Source organism: Ambystoma mexicanum, chromosome 5p (assembly GCF_040938575.1).
Source record: "Ambystoma mexicanum isolate Mex_15411 chromosome 5p, UKY_AmexF1_1, whole genome shotgun sequence".
NCBI lineage: Eukaryota > Metazoa > Chordata > Amphibia > Caudata > Ambystomatidae > Ambystoma > Ambystoma mexicanum.
Window position 1 is genome coordinate 553,116,246 of NC_090930.1, and position 19,253 is coordinate 553,135,498.

General features: G+C 47.2%; 1 protein-coding gene across 3 annotated transcripts in view; it reads right to left on the reverse strand.

The window, feature by feature from the left end:
• Positions 1–19,253, reverse strand: part of OCRL (OCRL inositol polyphosphate-5-phosphatase) — a 1,330,750-nt gene that overhangs the window by 737,119 nt on the left and 574,378 nt on the right. For all 3 annotated transcript variants that reach the window (XM_069612980.1, XM_069612981.1, XM_069612979.1), the window contains one exon: positions 12,344–12,455. In XM_069612980.1, coding sequence (XP_069469081.1) covers positions 12,344–12,455 — 112 coding nt within the window. The remainder of the gene's footprint in view (positions 1–12,343; positions 12,456–19,253) is intronic.

The following is a 19,253-nucleotide window of genomic DNA, read 5'->3' on the forward strand; positions in this document are numbered from 1 at the left end:
GAATGGAAAGGTTATCCACCCAGCAAATGTACTTAGGAACCAGTGTCCTACATGAATTCCCCCCGTTTGCTACGGAGGTTCCATTTAATCCATCGAGGTAAACCAGGTGGATCACAGTTTAAGAGGGGCATGCTGTCATGACTCGCTATTCTCGCCCTTTCTGGACTACGTGGTCCATCAGACACTGCAACATCATTTCGAGCATATTCCCAACATGGCCGACGGCATTGCAAGGTTACCGGTCTAGTGTTTCAACTGACTTGCCATTTCCTAGAAAACAGACGCGCCCCCGCGGCTCTGCGCGTCTCAACGCTACCTTTCCGAAGTTTCGGCAAGTGTACGTCTAACTTTCCTCTTCTCCGTGCTATTACTCTTGTTTGCGGTTATTAATCCTTCCTGGTAAATATTGGTTCCACTTGCGCTTACCGCTTGTGAACCATTCTTTCCTTTTCTTCCTTGGGGTCCTTGCCGGACCTATTGTGCATTCATACTCTACCTGTTGTGCGGTACAAGTTCCAGATCCTTCCTGGTTTCCTTACTCTTCCGGGACTCCGCCTACCCTTACCTGATCCTCCCGGGAGTTCTGAACGCCTGCATCTCTACGAGACAGACACCTACCTGTACACTGGCGACAGAGGACACTACAAATCTCGAGTCATCAGAAAGAAGGAAAAACCTCAGAACAAGACTTCAAAGGATAAACAGGTGAGATTCGATCGAAGTGTGACAGGGGCCCTCATTACAACACCGGCGCTAAACCATGGCGCTATTAGCACCATGGTTGGTGCCGGTGTTGTAACGGGTCCGCCATGGTTCAATGGGGAATTACCACCCCATTCCAAGGTTGAACCATGGCCCTTCCCCATTCCCATTTTCGCCCCATAGGGCTCTATGGGAATGGGGAAAGCGCCAAGTACGGTACCGCAAATTGCGGTACCGTACTTTGCACCAAGGTCTCTTTGCGGGTTCCTACTTTAACGGCTGGCCTAATGAGGCCCAGGGTGTTGGTTTCAGTCCCTTTGAGTTACTCTTTGGACTGTCATGATCCCTACCCCCGGGGACCCAGACCAAGTCCAGCAACCCCAGAAGCAGGCATCAGGTTATTCTAAGCAAGCCCAACAACCCCTGCTCGGGGCTATTTGGGTGCAGTCCTGGCGCCTATGGCGCCAGGCTCATATGGAGAGTCAGTCCTGGCGCCATAGGCGCCAGGCTCATAGATTAAAACTTACCTGATGCAGACCATGCTGCAAACTCACCTGATGCAGACCATGCTGCAAGAGCTCCAAGCCAAAAGAGGCTTGGAAGGGACTCCTTTACCTAGGGACTATTTTTTACTCGGGTGGGGCTGGGGAGGAATACTTACCTGGGACTACTTTAGAGGCTATTTAAACCACGCACGAAGAGCAGCACACGCTTCGCGTTATTCTGCATCCAGCAGCGTAACGCTCACCATGCCTGCAAGTCTGCATCCAGTCTTCTGCCACGCCCGCCTCGAGTCTGGATCTCCTAGAAAAAGGGAGAAAGAAGGAGAAAAGGTTAGAACAAGAGCAATACCTTTGATCCTTACCTGAATTCCCGATCCATCGCACCTTCGAGCTGGAAGAAAGAAGTTATTTTATGTGCGTCGCCTCGCCTGCTGCAGCGCCGCGCTGAACTCACCGGCCTTCGCAGCATCTTCACATTCCACCGCATCCTTCTGCATGTTCCCGCCGCACTCCGGCACCTAAGGGGAAGACAAGAACAGCAAGGTGAGCCAAGGGAATACACAGAGGCAATATTAGTTACCCCCCATAGACTTACTTGATTTTACCACCAGGGGTACTATTCCTCTTCACGGGTCGGCGCAGCTTCCACTGCATCCTCGCCGAACCCCGGCCCCTAAGGGGAAACAAAAGGACAGCAAGGGGAAACAAAGGGACAAACAAGGGGAAACCTCCTCACCACAATAGACTTACCTGATTTTACCGCCGGAGGCATTATTCCCCGAGACTTCATACTTTCTCTCAGCGCCTGAATAAGGGAGAAAGCAACAGGTTACATATTGACATTATTTTATCGAACTGTGTAGGATAATACAAATCCTTACCTGAATATTACAGGTTGCCACGAGGAACTCTTCGCTAGGGTCAAGCTGCAACCTGCAAGGAATCTGACAAGAGTGAAAGTCAGACATTTGAACTCTTATGAACTACATACTTACGGCGTCTTGCCGGGAATCTCAGAGTCAATATTGTTCTGGAACTCACCAATTCCTTCGAGCCAGTGAAGCAACTGGTTATCTACGTGCCCCTGCGCTCAATGCAGGATGGAGAGCTCATCTTTCCAAACCATCAGGTGAGACTTTAAGAGGGGACATCAAAGGAGATCAGTGGGGAGAACAGCGGGAGGGGGGGGGTTAACGCTCAACTCTACGGGTGGTTAATTCCCTTTCTCCATTTGCAGAAGAATATTCCTACGGACCAAGCAAACAAAGCTAGGTGGGCCAGTCTAGTCCGTCATCTCGGCACTGCGCGTCACATTGGTGGAGACCGCAGCTGTCCAATTCAGATCGACGCCCCTGTGGGAGCCTGGTGAGCGTAACAGAACGCGAAGCCAACCCACAAATTCCCACCCGGGCGTTATGGATACCACAGAAACTGACCAATTGACCCAATTACTAGGGGAACTGAGGCCTGAAGTACATTCCGCCCGTCAAGAAACCAATGCCCTTAGGAGAGAACTGATTTTGTCAAAGGAGCGAACTGATGACCTTGCTAGGCAACTACTGCAAAGCCAGGCTGGACAAGCACCCCTACCAGGTCCCGGGGGAAATCCAGCTCCTGTGTCATCGAGTAACCCTGTGCAAATAAACCTACCAGGAAATATTCCATTAGCTCCGCCCGAACGCTTTGCTGGAGATCCCAAAAGGTTCGCCGTGTTTATGAAATAATGCCGTTGCACTTTTTATGCAGACCTGGAGCATTCCCAAACTATCAAGCCAAGGTAGCCTTTGTATTGTCATAGCTCAGCGGCAGTGCAGCTGATTGGTCAATTCCACTCGTTACTCAGGATGACCCAATTCTTCGGCATTTTCAGGGCTTTCAAATGAGCATGGAAAGACTATTTGCCCGGCACTCTCAAGGACAGGCCCTGGATAACGAACTTTTGTCCCTACGACAGGGTAACCAGGACCTTCTATCCTACATCGCAACCTTTAATAGGTTGATAGTGGAAACTGGATGGCCTGAGGTAAAGCGAATCACGTTATTTCATCGAGGGCTTCGAGGAGAACTCATGGATGTCTTGGCTCAAGTCGTGAACCCACCTCAAGACTGCGCTGAATATATAGACTTAGTGGTCCAGTTGGATCACAGACTTCAGAACAGAAAGGCTGATCAAGTCAAGTTTGAGAATCGGGTGTTGGTCAAAACCCACGCTAACCCCAAAGGAGCAGATGCTTCAGAACCCATGCAAATCGGAGGGGTTAAAGGACCCTTAACCCAGAAGGAAAGAGAAAGGAGACGGCAAATACAATTGTGTCTATATTGTGGAACTTCTGGGCATTTTCTACGGGATTGCCCTGTAAAACCACCCAAGAAGGTGGTAGGAGCTGCTGATAAAAGCCATATGGAGTCAGACTCGGGAAACCACCACACCCGACAAGCGTAGAGGTCCGCTTGCCGAGCTTGAAGAAGGATACTCAGACCTCGCACATCGGGACATCAAAGGTGATCAGTGGGGAGAACAGCAGGAGTGGGGGAGGGGAGGCAGCGGTTAACGCTCAACTCCACGGGTGGTTAATTCCCTTTCTCTATTTGCAGAAGAATATTCCTACGGGCCAAGCAAACGAAGCTAGGTGGGCCAGTCCAGTCCGTCATCTCGGCACTACGCGTCACATTGGTGGAGACCGTAGCTGTCCAGTTCAGATCGACGCCCCTGTGGGAGCCTGGTGAGCGTAACAGAATGTGAAGGCCCAGGGTGTTGGTTTCAGCCCCTTTGAGTTACTCTTTGGACATCCCGTGAGGGGGCCCCTTGCCTTGATCAGAGAAGGTTTGGAAGCCACCCTTCCAGGTTCTGCCAAGCAAGGGGGGGACTATGTTTTAGGCCTCAGATGGAGGATGGCACGGATGCTGGGTCAGGTGACAGCGAATCTCAAGGTCAGCCAGAAATTGAATAGGTACTGGCATGACCTTAAAGCCTCGCAAGTGGATTGGACTCCAGGCCAGGAGATCCTTGTAATGGAGCCTACCAAGCCTCGAGCTTTGGCAGACAAATGGACTGGACCCTTCAGGATAATCTCCAAGATGGGCAAAGTCAATTATCTGGTTGATATGGGAGTCTCTGGGGTAGCCCCTCAAGTTTTCCACGTCAACAGGCTCAAGCCTTTCCATATGCGAGCGGAGGTCTCATGTCTCCTGCTAGCTTCAGAGCAAGAAGAGGATGAGAGTGCTCCCCTTCCCGATTTGCTGCGTAGCAACCCTCAGGCTGGCTCAGTGAAGGGAGTACATCTTTTAAGCGCTGCGTCAACGGCTTTCCCAAATAAGTTGGTCTCCTCCACCAGCTTATTTATCAATGAAGCTTGGGTTTCTGGTTAGAAACCAGGGTTTCATAACCAGGCATGCCTCTTCAGGAGAGTACCTTGTGCCAAGGTCCTGCCAGCTGCTTCTGCCGCATCCAAAGTATTTTTGAGACGACTGTGATTAACCTGTTTGCCCTCAGCTACAATGGAAAGCAGGCGAGCCCGCAACAGTTCAGGGACTTCTTGAAGGCCCTCTTGTAGCATGTTCCATTGTACGTCTGAATAGCTAGCCAACAATGTGGTGGTGTTAGCTGTGCGAGTGGAGAATGCGGAGGCAGTCGTGACTCTTTTCCCCAGTTCGTATAACCTTTTGCACTCTTTGTGAGGGGGTGCTTCCCCTGTGGACAGGGGGACCCCCGCCCTCTTCCTGGTTGTAGTTACCACCTGGGAATCTGGAGTAGCGTGCCGCCTGATGTAGAGGGGATCAGAAGGGGAAGGGCGAAACAGTTTTCCGACTCTGGGATTGACAGCCCTGGTTAGGGCGGGTGTCAACAATGAAGGAGTCAAGCGTTTTTGATAGAATTCAGCATTGGAATAGCCTGGCTGGCAGGTGGCTTTTGTGTTAGGATGTCCTCGACAAAATCAGCCTCTGGCACAGTTTTCTGAGTGGCAATCTGGAAATGTTCTGCTGCCCTCCTTAAAATAGGATTAAACGCCATCTGGTCGTCAACTGGGGAGGCCTGTCGAGCAGGTGTGGTAGGAGGGAAATCCATGCACAGGGTGTAAGGTTCCGGTGCTGGGGTAGGTGATGCCCAAGGCTGAAGGTGGACTGGCTGGTCGTGGTCGTCTTCCTAACCCTCTGTGGGGTCAATGGGATCATCCATAGGATCCCCAAAGGGATATTCATCTTTAATAAATTGGTCTATAGGATTGTCATCTTCAGTGAGGTCATAAGTCTCTTCCTCCTGAGAGGAATTAAAGGTCTTTTGAAATTTAGCCACAGGAATAAAATGGCTCTCCTCTCGAGGCCTCTTGGGTGTGAACTTCTCTGAGAATTCTACAAATCTCTCTAACCTATTCATACACCCCTCAAACTTCTCCCTGGTTCATAATGAGGAACTAAGAGGAGCCTATGGGTGGAAAAGGCTCTTCTAGCTGATCATCTTCACTAGAACGTCGAGATTTTTCATTTAACATCGAAGAAAGAGACACAGGGCTCTCTGAATAGTCTTTTCGAGGTTCCGGTGGTTGTGGCGTGTCTTTGGACACATACTTAGGCCTATCTTTGAGTTTCGACGCGTCCTTAGGCCTATCTTTAGGTTTCGACGAGTCCTTAGGCCTATCTTTAGGTTTCGACAAGTCCTTTGACTGTTCTCCTTTATTTGCCGCTGAAACGATCTTAGTGATGCTTTGAGTAATATTTGGTGTTTTAGGAAAATGGACTGGGCCGGCGGTTGCACAGTTTTTTTCAGCATAACCAGGGCTTTGTGCGGCGCCGGCTCCTTCTTCTGATGAGTCTCGATGGAGGCTTGAACATGGGTGGTAGCGCCCATTGATTTAGACTGCGCGGACGCATGCTGCACCTGCGGTTGCAGGGAGGGCTGCCGATCATGAGGATTGGCGGGCACTGCCGAAGTATCTGGTGCGTCCGCTGGCACTATGGAATGCTTCGACTGTTTCATCGAAGACAGACCGGGGGTGGTGTGTTTAGTGTTGGAAGAATGTGCGTCCTTGTCGCCGGGATGTACAGTCCCCATAGCAGGACTCACGTCATGCCTATTGGGGCCAGGGACGGACGACGCAGAGCGAAGACGCTCCGCTGCGAGGTCAATGGCCTCCGAACTGGAGCCCTGGTCGTTAATTAAGCCCTTCGTCACAATCAGCAGCTGCGGCGGCAGGGGAACTACTCTCGGCCTGCGACATTCTTTAGGCCGCCCACCACTTAACACATCGCTCCTTTAGGGTCCTGGGACACAGGAGCTGACAAGCCACACAGGCTGCCTTGTTGTGTTTGAGGGGACGACGCCTATTACACTTAAGGTGTTTGTCTTTCCACAGGAATTTTGCCTAGCATGGAGGACAAAATGTAAATGGAGTCCAGTCCATAGCATAGGAATAACACAGTGACGACAAGACCAAGGGAACAAAAAGGGGAGGAAAGGGAAAGGCATTCTTAAAAAGGAAATGTCCACCCCGACCCCACTCTCCCTACTGTGTTGGCTGGCCAGAAGGCCCGGCCACGTGGTCGGCAGCACCAACCGGATCAACTGCCGTCTAAGGTCCGTAGTAGCAGGCTTCGGCAGAGGTCAGAAAACAGCCGTCAAGGGAAGGGACGGTAAAGAGAAGATAAAACGACCAAAGGTCAGTAAATATAACAATATCACAATGTCTCTTGAAGAGCTCTGCATAAGTGTTAGGGAGAATTCTCTGTTTAGGCTGAATTTCCTAACCTAGTGAGTCCCCAAGCAGCTTTGCTGGATTTTTGGGGTTTATTTTTCCCTCCTGCCAAGAGTGAGACTCTTTTACCCTCACTCTTGGGCATGATTTGAGTGTGTTCTTTGAATCTAGATGTGTTTAATGGGCTATGGGGTCTTTTACTCCATAGGGCTTCATGTGTTTTTGTGATGTGTGTTACACAGCACCCTCAGTGCAGTAACACAGGGGTGTCATAGTGACCCCCCAGTATAGACTCCATACCCTGGGACTGACTACTGTCTCCCAGGGCATGTAAAGTCACAATGACTTTACTAGTCTTAAATTCTGAACAGAACCAGTACAAACCATCATATTGTGGACGTACTGGCTGGGGCAATTCAATTGTTCCGGGGTCTGTTAGTCGAGGGGGCACGTCTCCGTCCCCCCTGATCGAGTTTTGGCTGGTGGCAGTGGATACTACTTTTTATATTCAACCGCAAATATTTTCTTCTGGGATTTCCCCATTGTTTTAGGCTACTATCTTTATTTAATTATTTACGGTAGCCTCGAACATACCGCCGGTTTATTTAATTAATATTAATTCTCCGGTTGGTATTTTTTGCCAAAACTTGATTCTAAAATGGCGTTTGTGTTCTCTTCTGTGACTCCAACCCAAGTCGAGCCCTTTGATCCACTTTTTGGTGGGCTTCTCCACAGAAGCCCTCCAAAGTGGTGCCACTCTGTCTGGGGTACTTAGGAGGGGTGGAGGGGGATTTAGGCACCCTGGACTGAGTTGCCTAGGCAACTCAAGTCGCACTCCGTCCTGATTGGCCCAAGTGGTGAGCCGGCCGTCTCACCACTTAGCATGTTTGAGTGACAGCTAGGCTGAGTGAATGGGGGTTTTCTGCATAAAAGCAGGGCTTTGGGGACTGGAACTTCAGAAGTCGCCACAGGACCTAAGAATCCGACAAGGGAGAAGCTGTGCCGACCTGCCACAACGCCACCACCGGTGGAGCCCTGCTGGACCGTCTCACCACTTTTCCCAACGACAGAGGAGATCTCCTGCCGGAGAGTCTTCTTCCTTTGACTGGTGGGGATAACCAGTTTCACTGTCTTTTCGCCTTCCCGACGTACCTCGTGGCCGCCTTGCCTGTGCCAAGCACCCCGGCAACCAGGATACCACATTTTACCACGATCGCGAACAAAGGTACCACCTTTAACCAGAAAACTCTGCGGCTGGTTTCTTCCCTGGTAGTGCAACGACCTTCATCTTTCCTCCAAGTCGAGATCTTCTCTTCCCCTGGACCACAACGCGACTTGCACCCACTGCCAGGAACAACTGCCACCGCTGGAGGATCCTTCCCACTTAAGGTACTGTGTCCCGCCAGGCTTCCCTTGCTACCGACTGTACGGGGTAGATTTAGCCCCCGGCTTTCGAACCTGGGTTAGCCTGGGACACCCTGGCTAAACTTTCCTAAGCCTCTCTAAACTCTTTTTGAACTCTCTGCAAGACTTTCTAAGCCTAGTGTAACTGTGTGATCTTGGGCGCATTTGTGCTCTGCTCTCTCTAAGAGTGGGCCCAGCCTTTGGACTTTGGCTCACCAGTGACTTTTGCTCTTCTGCCTTGCTAACAGTGTTCCTGAATCTTAGAGTGGTGTACCTTTACATATTCTGTCTGTTTCCCTCCCTTTCTCACAAACTTATTGGAGTGCCATCTAGTTAAGCGCTCACCTCTGTATGAAAATAAGTGGTGTTTTACTGAGACTTATCTGATAAGGAAAAAGGAGTGTATATATTACAATAGTAACTGTGTTTAGAATATTTTACAACAAGAGTGCTGGAGTGTTTCAAACAGTGTGTTTTTAAATAAATAATTATATACTTTGATACCAAAGCTCTGGTCAGTGTTTGCTTGTATTGGTGTTTCTGAGTGCCTATTGTGTATACTTTGCATACTGCCTAACTCTTCTTGAGAGAAGTCTGACTGCTCAGCCACAGCTACCAGGTAAATCTGGGTGGTACAGACTGCTACCACGTGGGTTTACTGCTAACACCTGTAGTCCTAAATCTTTTGCATTGTTCCCTAAGGGAACTGCACAGGTTTCTGCCTAACAATAAGGCGACTAGTAAACTGGGCGGGAATAAACAATCTGAGGGACCCCAACGTGTGAGGGATTTTGGGTACACTACACGTCACGTTAGGGATAGTGTTACAGGCACGCCCATGTCGACGTCCCCTTTCGATTCTCGAAAGACAAGAAGCAATCCTCTGCAGTTACCACTGGATGTCAGACTATGCACAGCATGTGATTCTAAGCAGATTAACAAGCATCAGAACATTTAATTATATTTGACCGAAAAAAAGGTCAAAACAATTCAATCAAATGTTTTAGGTCAAATGTTTCTAGGTCAATTATGCTAATACCACAGGAATATGCTAGCAGGATTGACTATTGTTTATTCTGCAAATTCTGTCTTTCGCCAGTGCCTATGCCCTCCTGCGGGAAAGAGTAAGGCAGGCTGGCCTCTTCCAGAATTAAGGCAGATGTGGAGGTTGGCTGACTGAACAAGGGCTTTGGCAGTGGCTCTCGACGCCATCAATTTCTCTAGGTTTCCTGCCAGCCCAGCTCCCAAAGTGATTCTAGCTGTCAAACTGCAGGTCCAGAAATGTAGTTTGAACAACTTGTGCATGTTCTCATCCACAAATGCTAATAGACAAGGACACCAGGACACATGACCTAGCCACACAGTGTGTTGTATTACGTACACTTTAGCTAAATTGTTTGACCAGCTCCTTGCCAATGCTTTTCAGTTGTTGGAAGGATCTCTCCAAGTTATGAGACAAGTGTCCTCCTACTGCCAGTGATGTCCCAAGGGAAGTGGGCATAATGGCACCAGGGTGCATGTTGCATTTACCAAACAAAGCGCTAATCTGCCAAAGGCAAATCATGTTCAGCCCCATGCATTTAACTTTGGGGATTTCCTGTCAGAAAACACTGAAAGAAAGCCAGTGGGGTGCAAGTCTCCTGTGCGACCAGACTTTTCAGAGTATCCCATATGGCCATTTCAGGTTCTGTAAATCATTCACTGAAAAGGTGCTGGGTCATTTTGTCTGGCTGGTGCTGGAAGATATCTGTGGGTTAGCCTGTCTACTAAGGGGGCTGGTAGGAAACGCAACTCCACTGCTCTGGCAATGACATTTCTGATGCTGTTGTTGCTACGCTCTCAATCAGGAGATGTATCATGTCCACAAGCATCCCTAAGACCATCTGCAAGATTTAGCCAGTCTGTCTCAAATTACCAGACTACCCGGAATCTATCTAAATTCCATGTAGAATTTGATTTTTGAGGAGTTGTTTTCTATATATTTTTTCAGGGTTAGTGGCCCTGAAAGCCACCTCCATTCCTCTAAAATTGACCAACTGAAAACAAAAAGGTTTTAATATGGGGATCAGTTTTGTAGAGTGTGGGGACTGTACAGGTATGCCCTATATAAACTTGGCTCTGATCAGATTGTCTACACATTCTGTGCCATCACTTATTTTGTTTGAGGAGGGTGGTTATGCATACCTTGTTGCTACGTAATATTTTTCAACTCTACTAGTTTCACTTGATTGGCTTATATAACTATGAAGTTGCATAATGTGCTTTTTATGTACATCACGATACAACCAACAATCCTTGTATTCTCAAATTCACATTCTCTATCAGATTGCAAATAACAAGTTTCCAAAGTTATTTCAGCAATGTCTTACATTATATTTCTTTGAGTTTCGATGTGCTAAAGCCCAATGCCCCTTTTTTCATTATATTTCTATTCACTCTGTCAGTTCCATAGATTGCTCTGCTGACAAGTCTGGGGGAAAATCCTAAGGATCGGCCCCAGTGCTAGTTTTAAATATATGTTGGTGAAGGTTTTGGCGATTTTACTAGGTCTTTCCTGCAGAAGGAATCAAGAAGACCGCTGACAATCAGCATTATTTGCAAACAGCTTTTGAATCACAAGTATCAGCCAAAAACAGATCAATCAATATTTACACTCTGCATTCTTCCAGTTGCCAAACCGATTGGTTGGCTGCTCTACATTTGCCTCATTTTCAAATGGACAAATGACATATCAGAGCCTCTTAAGTGACAGGCTGGGCAGGCTCTTGGCCATCGCATTTACAAATTCATAAATGCCCTAGGTGGTCTTCATGCAGTATCAATGGCGACCATGCATTGCAATTGTTATTGGTTGAGAAAACCCACCTGCTGTGTACAAAGGATGTTTAGAAGTCTCCTTGCACCCCACAAATTGACTCACAATGGGATGAGAGGAAAGACGCGTTTGAGAGGATGAGAGTTTGGGAATACAAGGATGGGCCGTTTTACTTCCTATGTGTGAAATAGCAAAGGCAATTATCATATGGACAAAATGTAAGGATCATATTCAGTTAAAATTTCTGTGAAGCAAGATAATTGCATCCACTTGTGCAGCTCCTAGCCATGATCCTCTAATATTTAAAACTTAGAAAAAAGAAAAACCCTCATGCTATGTACCCGTGCACTGGAAGGACATACCAACACACATCAGAATTGCCTCCTCCCTCAAGCATTTCAGAAAGTACTAAAGCCACTGCTCCCCAAAAACACATTATCAGCCACTAATTGCTAGGTCCTTCTCACCCCCTCTACATTGTCAGCCAGCTCACCCCTTGTCCGTTTCAAACCTACCTTCCTATTCTAAACCCACCATTGCATTCACCCTCTCCAGTGTACAGCATTCAATCACTCTGAAGTTAGCTGTGTCCTTTTGAAATCAAATGCATGCATGTGCTCATTTTGTAGTTGCGGATAAATGTTTATCAGACATGCATGTAATAATGATGTTTTAAAATATGCCTGTGGGCTCAGTCAGCTAATATAACCAAAGAATTCCCAGAGAGCATTCCACAATTCAGATGTAAAGGCCACTACTGTCGTTTGAGGTTTTAAGTTTTATGAACCAATCATATATCTTTGTAAGATGGATGATCCACTAAAGGCAGGAAAGCCCTCCACACCCAAGAAGAGCATATGCTCACCAAACAAAGAGCATGGGTATTAGGTACATGTTTCACATCTACCATTTTCACAGTTTGAAAGTAGTAATTGAAAGTGATTTTCTATCTCTGCCTTTAAGTAAATGCTATTTACTTTCTTATTTGTCAATTGTTTACAGTTAATAAAAAGGACAGAATACAAAATGTACAAAGTCTAAAAATGATCCACAAAACACCATGATTGAAACAATCAATATGACACTATCGATCATACAACAAACGAAAATCCACATCCCTGTAATGTCAAAAGGAAAAAAAGGACATTTACAAAAGATAAACATTTACACCCTATTTATCCAATATATACTACTCAGATTTTCACATCAAAATAAATAAATTAACTCACCTGATCATATTTCAAGAGTGCTTGAATGTCACACTTTGATATAAGAGATTTCACCTCATTTGCATCATATTTGCATAGCCTGTAGTTCAAGTCTCCCAGCCAAATCACAACACTGTAAATCGAGAATAAGCCATGTAATTAGACTAGGTAAAAGTGTTGATGGGGGGAAAACGCATGCCAGACATATCATTAAGGGAATATGCTACGGAAGGAAAAAAAGTATGCATGCAGAGGTTTGGTAGACCTTATGTTTTAAAGGGGCACTGATTTAAGTGAAGGCGAGAAATGTGGTGTGATTGGGAAGCTATAAATAAATCATGCCACTGAGATTGCTGAAATTCATAACAAATTCCTAAAGTTAAGATAATAAATTAATCACTGTAGTGACTAGTGTGACCATATCTACAGTCGCCTTTTCTCGATACCATATCCTTGGTGATGGAACTGGGGCTGAATTGCACAGCAAAAAGTGATCTTGATATTGTTTTCATTGATGGAACCTGGGTGCATGTGCTTCACCATCCATCTCTCTTTGCTAGTCTGTTTCTCTCTTCCCAGTCCTTGACAATAGATTACAATGTTTGGCAGATATCTAGGACAGATGTGGATGGCAGTAAGGTGTCTGAAAGAAAGGGCACTACAGACTAGGAGTACAGTAGCCACTACTTTGATAACCTAACTTCTGCAAGGTCCTGTCCATTTACTCCATACCAATGGGAGATTTCACTGCATAGAGACCAAATCCTAACATAGCAAAATAGGTTGCACATAACATCCTTGATCCATACCGTAGTGCTTGTAGAAAGCAGATGAGGAGCCCCACATTGATGCATTGCTTGAGATATAAATTGGATCATAAAATGCCACAAAGGCCGTCCTTAGCACTGACCGCATTGAAGTGTAGGCAACTCTGGAGCATTCAAAACACAGGAGGCCACTGTCACTAGGTGAAAATGAGTATGAAGCATGCCAAGACAGAGTACTATGAGGAGTCAGGAATGAAACTCCGACACAAGTTCAACATGGTTTTGGCTAAAGACTTTTATTGATAAAAAAAGGGGTTGGGAAAACAGCTTGTTGTCCCTGCACTAGAGGTGTTTCCCTACCTGAACATATACTAAGGATATGTCAGTGTCAGGATGTCCAAAACAAAACCATCCTGTGTCCAAATTAATATTGACCCTCACATTCAATGGAAATGAACTCTAAGGTGAAAAGGATAATGTCTTTGGCCTTCAGTGTTCTAGAAATGTTCAAACGGGTAAATAAATGGGTAACTCCAACAAAAAGACTCTAAAGAATGTGGCTCCTTGCGCCAAAGGTTGTCTCCCTTCCCCTGGATTCTTCTTCATGTTTTCTTACAAATAACAGTTCTTTTTTTTTTCTGGTTCAACACCAAAATCATGCACAAATATTGTTTGGCTGTTTTTGTCTTGTCAGGATACCTGGTGTACTTTTCTGCCAAGTTTTTGCTCTTTAGCTTCTGGGACCAGCACTACCTTTTTGGCTGTTCTTATATGCTCCTCAATTTGTCCTTGCCTGGTATGTTTTCCTACCCGGACTTTCTTTGTACACTTGTACCCGCCTGGTATACTCTCCTGCCAGGCTTCCTGGAATCGCACTCTTGCAATTGCTGGTTACAATCTCCTTCCAAGGCTTCTTGCAAACATACACCTGTAACTGCCTGGTATACTCTCCAGCCAGGGCTTTCCACTTGTGTGCCTTTGCTCACACTTCCACTCTTGACAGTTCACCAAATACACTCTGTCTGTTGTATACTGCCTTGTTAGCATTTCTTATATGCACATGCGGCACATAGTCTTAAACTTCAAAGTCTCCCTTCTTTAGAAGATGCACTTTCACTTTCTCTCACTCGTGTTTTGTAAACTGCTAAATTTCTCTCTCAGTTCCGTTATGTTTAATTATTTGAATTTGGCGTGGCCGCCAATAGCCCCTGGTGTTCCCTTTGTCCCAGTGTGGACTCACCGGCTCTTCACAGCATTCCTTATTCCTCTCGCAGCCCGCCGGTAACAGTTTTTCGGGTGCTTTCTGCCTCAAGATCATTTGCTTTCCGTGTCCCTACTTCCCGCGACTCCTGCTGGGCTCTTCTGCTTCACACGGGTCTCCGGTAGGTGAACTGCTGCTTTACGACACCGGCAAACGCCCAGGAGCCCTGCACTGGCTTCTAGCATTCCCGCTGTGTGTTATCGCCTCAGTGCAGCCTTCTGCTTCTGAGCTCCTGAGCCGGTTGGCTCCACCGATGACCTTCCAGCCCGTTGAAACAGCCGCTCCCATCAGCAGTTTCCCTGAGTTTCCTGCCATTCTGATTTGAATTTTGCGGGCACAGGTGTGTGCTCCCAGCAGCTAGAGCGCTGCCTGTGCTCGGGGATTCTCTTGCTCTGCATTCCTCCACTCCTCTTATTCGTCACAGTGTTGATGTGTTTTTGGGAACAGTAGTCCCTTTTTGGCAACTTGCATGAAAATGTTGGATGAATGTCTATGATGGGTTTTGATGGCAAGTCAGTCATGGAGGATCGGTATGTGGAGTTATGACAGATGATTTTCGCAGTCCGTGTTTGAGAGTTGGCCTATAGGTTGTAACAAAAGGGATTCAATGCTCTCCATGTAGTGAGCAAGTGTCACGACCCACATCCAGAAACCCCCTGGCAAGCCCATGGGCCAGGAGGGGTCTTGGCTCGGGCCTCCAACAAACGTAGGCATCCTTTGCCTAAGCCCTCTTGGGGCCACTCCTGGCGCGTTTGGCGCCAGGCTCATACTTAATAAAGACTAGTGTTTAGGAAACTACTTTATTTCAAGTGCCAGCCAACATGGAGGCATCCACATAGCTTGGCTCCTTGGAACCAAGCTATGCGGTTTAGTGTTTTGGGTGTGGTAGCCTAGGAACTACTTTACCTAGACTACTTTCTTGAAGCTATTTAAACCACACCCGACTTGGATAACACGCTTTGCGTTACTTTGCAATCCTGCAACGTGACGCTCATCGTGTTCAGCTGTACCCACGAACCTCGGAAGAACAGCATCTGTAAAGAGACAAAAGGACATCGTTAGCAGCAGCAGCTTACCTGTAATTTTCACCGTTAGCTGCCCACAGCTCCTGCGAACAGCATCCTAGGATCAGCCCGTCTCCCGGACCGACGGATCTGCAAGAAAGGAAGAAACAAGACATTAGACACTTTTACAACATAAAGAACTGTCCCAAAAAGCTTACTTCGCAAGTCACCCCTCGACCAGCATCGTCTCGGGATTTCATACTCTGGGTGAGCACCGCGATCTATGGGAAAGAAAAGACAACAGGTTAGCAAAGGCAAGGCATCATAGCGCTGTGCATAGCGCCTACTTACCGCATCATAGCGCTCTTTATACGCCATCATTTACCGGCGAGACCCAATTCAGCCAATGCATCACATTGGACTTCCGCGCACCTAAGGAAGAGAAAAAGACATTTATTAAACCAAGAAAGGCATGCAAAAATAACAACAGTATACTACAGCAATAAGACCTACCTGAAAGACTCAAAGCGGGCCGGCATCAGTGAAGTAACTAGATCGCATCGCCCACAGAGGACAACGTGCCCCTGCCAAGAAGGCAGGACAGAGAGCACACCAGAATTAACAACAAGGTGAGGAGAGGTCCAGAGGGGCTGCGGGCATACAGGGTGGTGGGGGGCAGCTTACCCCAGTTGCCCAGTCTTGAACATTGCCCACCTGTATTCCAGGCAGAACTTCCCCGCTGGTCACACCTGGGAACCGCAGAGAAGGATACCAGAGTCCCTACGGCTGGGTGGCGTCCCCGTGGATACCAGGTGAGCGTAACAGCAGGTGAGGAATTACAATAGTTCATTAGAGTATTGTAAATGGGAGGTTCATCCTGCAAGGGGAAAGGGGGCTACCATATCTCACCTGCTGATACCATCACCCCCTCCCGGAGATTGTCTCCCCACATGTGATCCTCCCTCATATAGCCACCCCTCTCTCCCCCGGTCTGCCCCTTTCTCCCCCCAGTTGCCCCTCTCTTCACCCTGTCTGGCCCTCTCTCCCCCACCCACTCTGCCTCTCTGTCCCCTTCGCCTGTCTCTCTCTCTTTAATATTCCCTTTGGGATTTCATTTGACATGCCCTAAAACAAATGCCTTCCTCTCGTAGGGGAACTGTAATCTCAGGTTTAGAGTGGTTCAGTCTCCCTGTGTCCACGAAAGAATGTCCCGGGTAAATTCCATCTGTGTAACCTGTCAGTCTTGGTCTACTGAGAGTCCTCTGACCCTTTCTCTTGCTTTGGTGTTTGTTGCGGGCTTTCTAAGGTATCTCAAACCTTTATCTCTGGTCTGTGCGATTAAGTATTCCTACCACCTTGAATGTGCAGAGTAGGTGCAGCCCTTCTCTCCCCTCCTTCGGATGATGTTGAGTTTGTACCTGGCATCTTTGGGCAAGACAGAGGTACAATCTCTTAGATGTTTGACCTGTCCCTTTCTTTCCACCTGAACTTGCAAAGAGGTGTGCGTACCCTTTCTGATCTTCCATAAGCTCCTGGCAAGAAGCTCAAGCCCCCTCCTGCCTCCGAATGCTGTCTTTGTTCAGCCAAGACATCTACTGCCTTCCTAGGTTGGTTATCAGGTAGGGATCTGACACCACATCCTCCTTGTTTCTCTAGGCCCACTCCTGGCACCCAGCTGTCTTATAAGTTATTTCCACCAGTTCTCATCTACCCGTTCTCCTGATCCGTAGTCCCTATCTGCTTAGTGTTATTGGTCTCTCCCTCTTCCGATATTCCGATCACCTCCGTAAAGTCTCTCCCTCTTTCCTCTACTGACGTAACCAGCACCACCAAACCTCTACTTCACCGCTACAATCTTCTTCCAGTGTTATCATTATCTCAACCACCGTCCTCCAGTACTGTTATTGTCACCTCCTCCTCACTTCTCCCCCCTTCTCCCAGTTACTATGGTCTCCCCTGGCACCTGCTCTGTTTGTCTATCCTCCATTGGTTGATCCTCCACTCCGCTCCTCAGTATTCATCCCATCACTCTTCTTTTCGCTATGTGCCCTCTGTGTTTTCATCACCTGCCAACAACCCAGGTGGTTTGTCTACAGACTTTAACATAGAATCAAGGGGATTGTGGTTATTCTAGGAGAAATCCATCCAGGCCGAGTCCAGCATCTTATTTCATAATGTGCCTTGTTTGAATGACAGGAGGAGTTGGAAGTGTGGTGAGTAAGGGTTAGGGAGTTCAGAGGGTTCAGGAAAGTATAAACATAGGGCTTGGTAGGTGCCTGTGAACTCCATGTCTCTCGGGTTCAGGGACCACAAACCTGTATGATTGTAACCCCAGGCGAACTTGCAAACTGGTGTGGAGCCTGTTGCATTTACTTCATGGGGATGCACTGTTTTCTTGAATGGTTATGACTGTAAGACCCCACATGCAGTTGTCCTGGCCAGGTGACGGAGACCCACAAACAGGATCAGAGAGTGACTTAACCTAGTTCAGTCAGTGTCCTCCTTTAAAGGGACCATGCCGGTCAACTCTGCAGTTCTCTGTATATGGGCCTGTTCCTCATTCAGCCATTGGCTGGCAGGGTACAAGTAACCTCAGGTTTTGCAGAGATGCATCTTTATTGCCCCTGTTAAAGGACCAACAAGTGCACCGGCATACCCACAAAAAGCTGGTTATCTTTCCGGATGTCCCTTGTCCGAGAGATGTAGTAGCAGAGAGCACACACTGGATCCAGCACATGGACCTGTTCCTCTGCCTTGAAAGGATGGGGCAGAGGGGAAAAACACAGGAAGTATTTTAAGAGAGATGGAAATCCAAAACCACCGCCGGAAGAAAAGAGGGTCTCACTCTCAAAGTTACCTTCTCTTTGGAGAAAATCAAACAGGAAGGTTTAACAGATCACTCATGGAGCTTACTCACCAATCTAGCGGAAGTGATAGCGACTAGGAAAATCGTGTTACGGGTGAACAATCTAATAGAACAAGAATGTAAATAATGTCAAAACCCAAATCAAATCTCATGCCGGAACCACAAACTGCAATAGGGGAATCGGTTTACGCAAATCCCTGAAGAACTGCAGAACTATGGGGATTTTGAAGAATGAGCCCTGTTCCAGGGTTTTCTTAAAACTGAAATAGCAGCAAGGTACACTTTCACAGTGCTGATCTGTAGGCACGATTGGTCCAAGAGAGCTAAAAAGCCCAGAAGCGGGATAAATGAAAGTGTCCAGATCCCTCTCCTGGCACCACAATGAAAATATCCACCACCTGCTGGAATAAATAGACTTTGTTGCGGGTCTCCGAGCTGAGAGGAGTACATCAAGGACATTGTGCAAATGGTCCTACTCCTCGAACCTCAGCCTATCAGTAGTGTGAGGGGTCACAATGAAAGGCTGACACAAAGTTGCAATGTTCTCAATATTCACAATGTTTATTGAAACAAAATGGGTTTGGAAAAAGTCCTAATGTGCCCTGACCTAAAGAGAATGTTCCCACCAATACAAATAAAAATGAAATAAGTTGATTGTATGTCCAAAATGCATCAGACTCTCACACTAACATACACAATCAAAAAGGTACAATATAATTTCTTTCGTCACTTCAACCAAGTGCACACATCATATATATAAAAAGTGTATGCTGCAAACTCTCATCTCAGAAGAGTCTCATCTCAGAAGAGGTTATCATGCCATGCTCTTTCTGGAGAGGAGCGCCCGCTACCTTTTCTTTTTTAAACTTCTTTTTATTATTTTCACCGTAATACATATAACTGAACAACAAGCCAATACCAAACCCAAGATAATCCCCCCTCCCCTCCCAGCCCCCTCCACAACATCCCTGGGTTCTCCCCCTCAGTCAGTCCTTTTCCCACCCCCTTAACCATAGATATCCAGTAGATATCC